Below are 10625 nucleotides of genomic sequence, written 5' to 3' on the forward strand. Positions count from 1 at the left end.
ACTGGCTTACACCCGTTGTATGCGAATGTTAGAATCTATCACACCCGATCATCAGGTGGTGCTTTGAGACAACGATCCTTCGCAACGGTGCACACTTAGGGGAATACTTTCTCGAAATTTTCATGAGGGATCATCTTATCTTTGCTACCGTCGTTCTAAGCAATAACATGTAAAACATGATAAACATCACATGCAATCATATAGTGACATGATATGGCCATTATCATCTTGCTCCTTTGATCACCATCTTCGGGGCACCATGATTATCATCGTCACCGCATGACACCATGATCTCCATCATCATGATCTCCATCATTGTGTCTCCGTGAAGTCGTCACGCCAATCTATTACTTCTACTACTATAGCTAACGTTTAGCAACAAAGTAAAGTAATCAACATGGCATTGCATCTCATACAATAAATTAAGACAACTCCTATGTCTCCTGCCGGTTGTCATACTCATCGACATGCAAGTCATGAATCCTGTTACAAGAACATGATCAATCTCACACATCACATATGCAACATCACATCCTTTTGGCCATATCACATCACATAGCATACCCTGCAAAAACAAGTTAGACGTCCTCTAATTATTGTTGCAAGTTTTACGTGGCTGATTTGGGTTTCTAACAAGAACGTTTCTTACCTACGTGAAAACCACAACGTTGATATGCCAATGCTATTTACCCTTCATAAGGACCCTCTTCATCGAATCCGATCCGACTAAAGTGGGAGAGACAGACACCCGCTAGCCACCTTATACAACCGGTGCATGTCTGTCGGTGGAACCATTCTCACGTAAGAGTACGTGTAAAGTCGGTCCGGGCCTCTTCATCCCATGATGCCGCCAAATCAAGATAAGACTAGTAACGGCAAGCAATTGACAAAATCAGCGCCCACAACTTTTGTGTTCTACTCGTGCATAGAATCTACACATAGAACCTTGGCTCTGATACCACTGTTGGTGAACGTAGTAAATTCAAAATTTTCCTACGCCTTACAAGGATCTATCTATGGAGAGACCAGCAACGAGAGAGGTTGTAGAGCATCTTCATACCTTTGAAGATCGCTAAGCGGAAGTGTTACTATGAACACGGTTGATGGAGTCGTACTCGCAGCGATTCAGATCACGGTCTGTTCCGATCTATGTGCTGAATCACGACACCTCCGCGTTCAACACACGTACATCCCGGTGACGTCTCCCACGCCTTGATCTAGAAAGGAGGAGGGAGAGGATGAGGGAGAGCACCGGCATCACGACGGTGTGGTGTAGGTGGAGCTACGAGGTCTCCCGACAGGGCTTCGCCAAGCACCGTGGGAGAGGAGAAAGAGGAGAAGCAGGGCTGCGTCGAGAGAGAGATTTTGTGTATCTCAAATCAGCCAAAACCTCCACTATATATAGGTGGAGAGGGAGGGGCGCCCCCTTTAGGGTTCCCACCCTCAAAGGGTGCGGCATCCCCATCTAGGGCTGGTGGTGGCGGCCAGGGCAAGGGAGAGGGGGGTGGCGCACCCCAGATGGGCCTTAGGTCCATCTGCATTAGGGTTTCCCCTCCTTCCCTCTCTTGTGGCGCCTTGGGCCTAAGTGGGAGGCGCACCAGCCCACTCTGGGCTGGTTCCCTTCCACCTTTTGGCCCATGCTAGCCTTTGGGGCTGGTGGCCCCTCCCGGTGGACCCCCGAAACCCTTTCGGTGGTCCCGGTACATTACCGGTGCCGCCCGAAACAATTCCGGCGACCAAATCCTCACTTCCTATATATAATCCTTTACCTCTGGACCATTCCGGAGCTCCTCGTGACGTCTGGGATCTCATCCGGGACTCCAAACAACCTTCGGTAACCTTGTACACTATTTCCCTATAACCCTAGCGTCATCGAACCTTAAGTGTGTAGACCCTACGGGTTCGGAAGACGTGCAGACATGACCGAGACATATCTCCGGCCGATGACCAACAACGGGGTCTGGATATCCATGTTGGTTCCCACATGTTCCACGATGATCTCATCGGATGAACCACGATGTCAAGGATTCAATCAATCCCGTATACAATTCCTTTTGTCTACCGCTATAGAACTTTGCCCGAGATTCGATCGTCGGTATCCCATACCTTGTTCAATCTCGTTGCCGGCAAGTCTCTTTACTCGTTCCATAGCACATCATCCCGTGACTAACTCCTTAGTCACATTGAGCTCATTATGATGATGTTCTACCGAGTGGGCCCAGAGATACCTCTCCGTCATACGGAGTGACAAATCCTGGTCTTGATTTGTACCAACTCAACAGACACTTTCCGAGATACGCGTAGTGCATATTTATAGTCACCCAGTTACGTTGTTACGTTTGATACACCCAAAGCACTCCTACGGTATCCGGGAGTTGCACAATCTCACGGTCTAAGGAAATGATACTTAACATTAGAAAAGTTTTAGCATACGAACAACACGATCTAGTGCTATGCTTAGGATTGGGTCTTGTCCATCACATCATTCTCCTAATGATGTGATCCCGTTATCAATGACATCCAATGTCCATGATCAGGAAACCATGATCATCTATTGATCAACGAGCTAGCCAACTAGAGGCTTGTTAGGGACACATTGTGATCTATTTATCCACACACGTATTACTGTTTCCTGTAGATACAATTATAGCATGAACAATAGACGATTATCATGAACAAGGAAATTTGATAATAACCATTTTATTATTGCCTCTATGGCATATTTCCAACATGTTGTGCCTGAGCATGGAGGAGCGGCAACGTTTGAACAATTCACCCAATTTCATCAAGACAAGCGTGATTGGAAAACTCACGTGCAACTGCAAAATGATTTGGTTGAGCATATGTGGGCTCATGTTGGCAACCAATAAATTTATCTTCTTTTATTCGTGTGCAAAACTACGTGAGAACTATGTTATTTTTATTCGGCTTGTAACAACTATGCTATTTTATTCGGTTCAAGTTATGTTATTTGACTCAAACTATGCAAATTCATGCAAAATAGGACGGCCAGCCGGCCACGCCGGCACACATGGGTCGACGCATTGGGTGCGCTACCGACCCATATCTAAAACAAGGCGGACGCCGGGCGGCCGATCCAAACGAACAAAAAGAGGACGAAATCGTCGTCCGTTTGGGTCGCCCCATTGAAATTGCTGTGAACCATCAAATTTTTTCAGGATAGTAAAATGGTTTTTTGTTTTTAGAATATCGACCTATTGTACTAGCTCTAACCGAGTGGGGCACATCAGTCCAGGCCCCGTTGCTGTTCTTCTTCCTTCTCTGCCGAAGTTTTGGACACCTTCTCATCATTCTTCCACCGAACCAAACCAATACAGACAGACAGTGGGCTTCTCTCCTACAGAAATGGACCAGTCCACCCGCGTGCGTCGCGTTGCTAGAATATAATAACAACACCAACTCCAGTTTTGCCCATCTCAAATCTCACCTTGTCCACTCTCTGCCCCTTCAACTTTTTGGATCCAAGAACCAGCCAGCCTTGCTGGATTCGCATCTCTCCTGCAATGGCGTCCCTCCTGGAGGTCTTCCTGGGATCCTGTTCGTCCTCGGCGCCGCCGGTGGACTGGGAGGCGGAGTCCTACCCGGAGTACGGCGACTACGCCGTGCTCCCCCTGCTCGTCGCCTTCTTCCCCGCCCTGCGCCTCCTCCTCAATCAGTTCGTCTTCGAGGTAAATTTGTTGCCTCCCTGTTTCCCTCTTCAGTTCTTTTTTTGTATGGGGAGTTTCCCCCTTCAGTTTAGGACGCGTGTGGGCAATGAGGGGCGGGTCGGAGGGATATCTTGTTTTTCCATCGAAGAGTGAGATGAGACTGCTTTGGGCACGCTCAAGGCGTCACAAGTCTCAACGTTCGTTGACCTGGGAAAAGGTTCCTGCAAGATTTTTGTTTTCAAACCTTGTTCATCTCGATTCATGGCAATTCGTCAAATGCTTTTGATCCTTGCTAGTGTGATGACGCTCTTGGTTTCTGACGCTTGGGTAGATGAGTCGCCTGTAATTTTAACTGAACTCCTCCTGCTGGGCTTTGTCAACTCAATTGTATTCCTCCTCCATGGTTGGCTTGATAAGCAAGGTCAGTAGATTGGAAGTGCCGTGCGTGCTCCGCATGCTGTCATCATCGCTCCACATTGATACAAATACTTGTCATATGGAGATCGTGGATTTGCTAAACAACATGTGCTTACCGAACCCAAGTAGGTCTTTAGATCATGTTGTCTGAGCCCTTAAATTTGACAACATACAATTTGGATAATCAATCATGTAACACTCAATCAAAGCATTCACACGTATTTCAAATGAGCATTAGTAACCACACGGAAGTTTATGGATTGCCTCTCTCCTTCAGTAATGACGTTGGGGTTGAAGTAGTGATTGCGGCCCCTAATGGTACAAAGACTGGTACGATCTATGGCCCTTGCTTGTACCAGTATAGGTCTTCGAAATTTCTAATCTAACATCGTTGCAGTCGTAGTTACTAACTTACCACGCACTTGTCTTGTTACATAAGTCATCGGGAGTGTTATACTTAATCATTTCATATTGTGACTATACACCATGAGCAAAATTATTTCAAGAATGGTGCAAATCACGACTACATGCACATATTATACTTCTTAAATCTCACTTTCTTCGCAGGTGTTAGCAAGACGACTTATATTTGGAAAGGGACATGCCAAGCTTGGTGAAACAGATGAAAGGAGAAAGAAAATCAATAAATTTAAGGAATCGGCATGGAAATTTGTTTATTATCTTTCTGCAGAATTGTTTTCACTATCTGTAACATACAATGAATCATGGTTTACAAACACAAGATACTTTTGGGTAGGGCCTGGCGAGCAGCTCTGGCCTGACCAAAAGATGAAGTAAGAGGAAGAAACAATCTCTTTTATCCCTAATTGCAATTTCCAAGGGCTTCAACATTGTTTGTTTTTCTCTCCAGGCTGAAGCTTAAGGCTGTGTACATGTATGCCGCTGGATTTTACGTATATTCTATCTTTGATCTTCTGTTCTGGGAAACAAGACGCAAGGACTTTGGAGTCATGATGTCTCACCATGTGGCAACTGTTGTTCTGATCGTTGTGTCCTATATTTGCAGGTATGCAGATGAGTGTAATCGCCCTTATATACCATAACGATACACAGCATAGTCAAACCTGAAGTTGTTGCTACTTCCAAACAGATTATCTCGTCCTGGCTCTGTCATTTTACCCCTCCATGATGCAAGTGATATATTCCTAGAGATCGGAAAGATGGCCAAATACAGTAGCTGTGAATGGCTAGCTGTTGTAGCATTTCTACTTTTTGTGGCTTCCTGGATCCTTCTTCGGCTAATAGTTTTTCCTTTCTGGATCCTAAGAAGCACAAGGTAAACATGCACTACAGTTTGTAGGTTGTTCTGGCATGTGATGCTACTTTACCTGATTAGAAAGCAGCATTACTCTACTAAGCTTTGTAGTGCATTTTGTTGATCAATTCAATGATCCTGTGTGTTTTTCAGTTATGAAATAGCTATGATCGTGGACAAGGAGAACAAAAAAATCTACAGAACCTCATACTACTATCTTTTCAACACTCTCTTGTTTTCACTTCTGGTCTTTCACATATATTGGTGGGTACTGATTTACCGGATGCTTGTCAAACAAATTCAGTCCAGAGGTCATGTTGGCGAGGATGTTCGATCCGGTCAGTGATTCTTTTCTTGCTGATTTCCTTGGTTTATTATTTTTGTCAGCAGAATATTCTTATGGATTCATTATAAGCTACCTGTGCTGTTAAACAGATTCTGAAGGCGAAAATGACCATGAAGATTAAGCTGCAGGTTGTTGGATGCTTAACTGAAGAACTGTATAGTTCGCAGTTGGAAATGAGAATGGTGCAAGCGGGTTGTATAAAGAATGAGAATGTCAAGGAGGAACTAGTTAGCATATCCATTAGGAGGAAATTCAGGCACACAATGAAAACTGAGAAGGCAAAAATCTCGGTGCTACTGGAACAAGCCTCCTTGATGTATCTTTTATGTAAATTAAATATATGAGGCTCTTGAGGCAAATCTTACATCGTGATATTAATCTCCATATGTATGTGAAGATGTCTTTTCAGAAATACCGAATCTCCAAGTTATAAAAACTCTCTTTTACATATGTGGCTTGATTGAAATTTGTGGTGCTTTTATGTCATTATATATGCCTCTAGTTCATGTTAAATATTCAGTATGTTCAGTACTATTGGAAATGGACATCTCTGTTAATCTTTCTTGGAGATGGGCCAGCTTTATGAAGCTAATTCAGCTCATACTCTGTGTAACTGATGATTTCATATATCCAATCATGTCCAGCACACATACAATTTGCAGAGGAGAGCTACAAGCTTTCCACTATGAGGCATCAAGCAATCAACAACAGCATCAGTTGCTAATTGTCATAGCACCTTGCTAGTAACAACGATGATCACTAGCGAATCTCGCCTTCCTCTAAATCCTCGTGGAAGCTTTGATGGCGCTGCTGATCCCAGTCGTCTTCGTCGTCGTCGTCAACCTTAAGGTAGAGTCCAATCTGCCACAACAAGTTGTTGGGCTTGGCCGTGTTGTACTCATCAATGCCGAGGCTCTTCACGTCCTCTCGGTGTAGGGTATTGTCGGGCATTGCATTCCTCTCCGTGTGGAGCACCTCCTGACGGGCCTTCTCCCTGGCCAGGGATGTGGCCTCCATTCGCTGCCTTTCCAGAGCACGGTCGACCTGCTCGAATGTTGGAGGGCTGACGATGGCCGGAGCTGGACTGTCGACGATCTCGTCAGATTCAGAATCCGGGTGCTCTGAATCGCTGCTGCTGGAATCATCAGTATCCGAGTCGCCGCTGCTGCTGGAATCATCAGTATCCGAGTCGCCGCTGCTGCTGGAGCAAGGGCTGCTGCTGTTGGTTTCTTCTTGGACGAGCGGTAGCGGCAACAGAGGTGCCGGCACGAACGCTAAGGGGGAGACGCCACCACAGATGTCAACGTCTGAATCTGAATCGTTGCTGCTGCTGGAGCTTGGACTGCCGCTGGTTGCTTCGTCCTGGACGAGCTGCAGCAGAGGTGCCGGCACGATCGCCAACGGGGAGACACCACCGCAGATATCGACGTATTCCACCTCCTCCTCCTCCTCCTCCTCTTGGGCCATCACCTTAGGGCCGTCTTGGTGCCGTTCTTGCGGCGGCGCCCTCTTCTCTCGAGCGAACTTGTCAACCTGCTCCTGCAGCTCGACGACGGCGGCGTCGTCCAAGCCGTGGAGGTCGATCTCGATTTCGCCAGGGCGGGTGGCGCAGCTCTGCTTCTTCAAGAGCTCGACGATGTGATCGGGAATTTCCGCAACGAACGCCTCAAGGTCTTCCGCGAGCATCTCCCTCTGAGAGCCCGTCATCTTCGGCTTCTTGCTCTTGATCACGGGAACGGGAGGCGGGGACGCCTTCCTCTTCTCGGCCGGCGGATTCCTCTCCTTGGACGTCATCTTCCTGGGCGCCTTCACGGGAACAGGGACGGGAGGTGACGCCTTCATCTTCTTGGCCGGCGGCTCCTCGGCCAAGAGGCATGGACGACTCTCCTTGAAGCGTGGAGCCGACGGGAGACGCACGTCGGCCGCCTTGCGGAGGAGGCCACGGACGGCGACGAGCTCTGCCTGGAACCGCTGCCGAAGTATCTCCATCTCCCGCGCGCGCTTCACGCCGCCGGACATGATGCCGGTCTTGGCATCAAACGGGTAGGCAACCTCCATGGGAACAGCAGGGGACGCCGGTCGAGAGGATGCGGCTGGTGATTGGTGAAGGAGACGATGAGGGGAGATTGGAAGATGGAGAAGAGAAATCTCGCCTCGATGGGGAAGGTCAGAGTTCGCAGCACCCTTTTATCGATCAGCTCAGGTGTGATGCCGATACGTGAGTGGATTCCAAAACGCGCATGCGTATGTGATATTGTGATCCGTGACGAATTCGGATTTGCTTGCGTGCATTTCAAGCTTCCAGCCAAGTTTGATTTTGATTAAGCATGATGAACTGAGAGTTTCAGACTGCACCTTGCTTCAGGCTGCGCGTCGCTCTCGGACACGATGTTCTCAGTTGCGAACCCGCCCGTGGCCGCGCGCAGCTCCGCCAGCGAGAACTCCGAGAACCCCGCATCGGACGATGCCGCCGCCGCGCCATGGTGCGCGGTCGCCGGAAAGGACGCGCGGTCTTTGTTTAGTCAAACATGCCTTTTTGGAGTAATTTGTGTTGATCACATGACATTGTTGTGTGAAGTGGCATGGCACATTTGTGGAAACAAGATATATGGAAAATTCAACACATGGCCAAAAAAAAATAAACATATGGCAAATTCAAAAACATGGCATTTTGTGTTTCTTGAACCATGGTTTATGTAAAGAAAATTCATATTGATCACAAGGCGTTTATGTGTGAAGTGGCACGGAGAATTTCTGAATAAAATCACATGGAAAATTCGAATCATGGAAGAAAAATCATGTGACAAACAAAAATACTCGGCATTTTTTATTTAGTGAAACATGACTTTTTTTTACAAGAAAATGTGTTTTTTTGTCACATGGGAAACAACATTATGGGAAGTATCATGGCAAAACTACCATGCATCAATATGTTCTTGTCAATTCTTTTGTTTTGAGATAGTATCAACTCATGATGATTTTTGGATGGAAATCTTTGTACTATGTATATGGCAAGTTTACATGTGAAAACAATGTCCACTTGGTTATTTCCTAGAGTTTGTCATGGAAAATATTTTTTAAACATGTCGGTTTCCTAGAGTTTTTCTTAATGTCCACACGTGAAAATAATTTTTTAACATGACAAATTCATAGAGCTGTCATGGCGTATAATGTTTGAACACGGGAATTTTGCTGCTTTGTTTTAACAAACTTGCTCTAATGTTTGCCATGTGTAAATTCATAGATAGCATGGCATTTTTACTTTTTTTAGACCATGGCATTTTAAATCATTAGACCATGGCATTTGTATTAACCTGACCATGGTATTTTTTATTATTAAGAGCATAGTACTGTCATTATTAGTAATAGGATGACAACTTGACAATTAGTAATATGACATTTTAATAATTAACACATCGTAATTTTATTAATACCATGGCATTTTTATTAATAACATGACATTTTGATAATTAATAAAATTTCCTTTTAAATAGGGGGAAGACAATTTTCTTATTAAGAGCATGGCATTTTAATGAGCTATGACATGGCATTTTTATCAATAACATGCCATGTTTACTAATAGGAGGATGTCATTTTTATAACTAAAAGCATGACATTTTTATAACTAATTACTGGGATTTTTATTTAATAAAATGATGGTAGTTTTACAAAAACCATGGCATTTTATTGATTATGTTATCTTATTTAATAACTAATAACTGGGCATTTTTAGGGACGATCTCCTTAGATGGATAGCATTTTTACCTCCTTGAGGTTTGTATCTCCCCTACATCTCTTGTACATTCTTACCCTCCTTTGTACATATTAACTCCTTATTAAATAAAGAGAAAAGATTGTGGGGTGTTTCCTACAATAGCCGGTCAAAAAAAAAATGGGCATTTTATTTAATAATACGATGGGACTATTACAAAACCATGGCGTTGCGGGCGCTCGTGGAGATTTTGCACCGCCATATACGTGCACTCGAGTGGAGGTCACCACAACCATTGACAAGCTAGCATTTTTTGGCAAAATCGCTGCCAAATCAACAATGCCATTGCCGCGGATGAGCTCTTCAAGGCACAAAAGCTTGGTATGGGAGAGGAGCTCCTACATCAACGTGCACCATAGAGAGTCTTTCTTACTTTTGCCATGTTATGTTCATACTTTTTGCTATGGCTTGTTGATACTATTTGCCATTACTATTTTGTGATAGAAAAGATTCAGTATTGCATTACCTACACATCGACAGTTTCTAAACCTGCCATCTGGCTTTTTTTTACACATAATCGTCTAAAGTTCCATGAACTTAGATAGTTTCTCTATTTTTTCTCTCACTTTTGATTGTTGTATAATTTCTGCAGTCTGATTGTAATGCATGGCAACTAAAAGCATATGTTGCCACGGTATTTTGCCATTAACAAATAAGATCAAATGTATTTTCTTAAGTTTTGTAGATGCGTTTGCTATTAAGTAAAGCAATTGTTGCGATGATGGCAACCTTCATATGTGGCTTTATCATATGCATTAGGAAAAAAAGTTCCATGGTTACTTTATGTTACAGCCCTAGAATATTGTTTGTAATTGCTTGCATGAGTGAGCATTCATGAATGCATTTTAAATTCAACTAAATTTGAATTGAGGAGTGATCAAGCCTCAGAAATAATTTTATCAAATAAGCCAGATAAAAATTGCTTTAAATTGTTCCAAGAAAATGTTCCTGGTATTATAATAAAATATTGGCATGAGATAAAAATGCCCCCAAATATTCTGGAATAGCAGAAGCATTTATTCTATGGCATTTGAATTAATTCATAGCTATCTTAATTGGATTTATATTTATTATAAAATAAATATAAACCCGAAAATTCTGAAACTTAGTGTGTGTCTCTAGATATATCCATGTAATAAACACATG

The 10625-nt window shown here is 44.2% G+C and overlaps 1 protein-coding gene across 1 annotated transcript; it reads left to right on the plus strand.

The window, feature by feature from the left end:
• Positions 1 to 3283: 3283 nt before the first annotated feature.
• On the plus strand, positions 3284 to 6157 carry LOC123394943 (ASC1-like protein 1). The gene is made up of 6 exons (XM_045089847.1): positions 3284 to 3689; positions 4653 to 4879; positions 4957 to 5112; positions 5197 to 5382; positions 5515 to 5699; positions 5797 to 6157. The coding sequence occupies exons 1-6, from the start codon at positions 3525 to 3527 to the stop codon at positions 5826 to 5828; spliced, it is 951 nt and encodes a 316-aa protein (XP_044945782.1). The 5' UTR covers positions 3284 to 3524; the 3' UTR covers positions 5829 to 6157.
• Positions 6158 to 10625: the final 4468 nt, after the last annotated feature.

The sequence above is a fragment of the Hordeum vulgare genome, chromosome 5H, assembly GCF_904849725.1.
Source record: "Hordeum vulgare subsp. vulgare chromosome 5H, MorexV3_pseudomolecules_assembly, whole genome shotgun sequence".
In the NCBI taxonomy this organism is placed as follows: domain Eukaryota; kingdom Viridiplantae; phylum Streptophyta; class Magnoliopsida; order Poales; family Poaceae; genus Hordeum; species Hordeum vulgare.

Excerpts from the sequence above, each read along its gene's own strand:
- LOC123394943 (XM_045089847.1), top strand. The coding sequence starts at position 3,525 with ATGGCGTCCCTCCTGGAGGTCTTCCTGGGATCCTGTTCGTCCTCGGCG. Across the intron at positions 3,690-4,652 it reads TCAATCAGTTCGTCTTCGAG|GTGTTAGCAAGACGACTTAT; the intron begins GTAAATTTGTTG and ends CTTTCTTCGCAG. Across the intron at positions 4,880-4,956 it reads TGGCCTGACCAAAAGATGAA|GCTGAAGCTTAAGGCTGTGT; the intron begins GTAAGAGGAAGA and ends TTTTCTCTCCAG.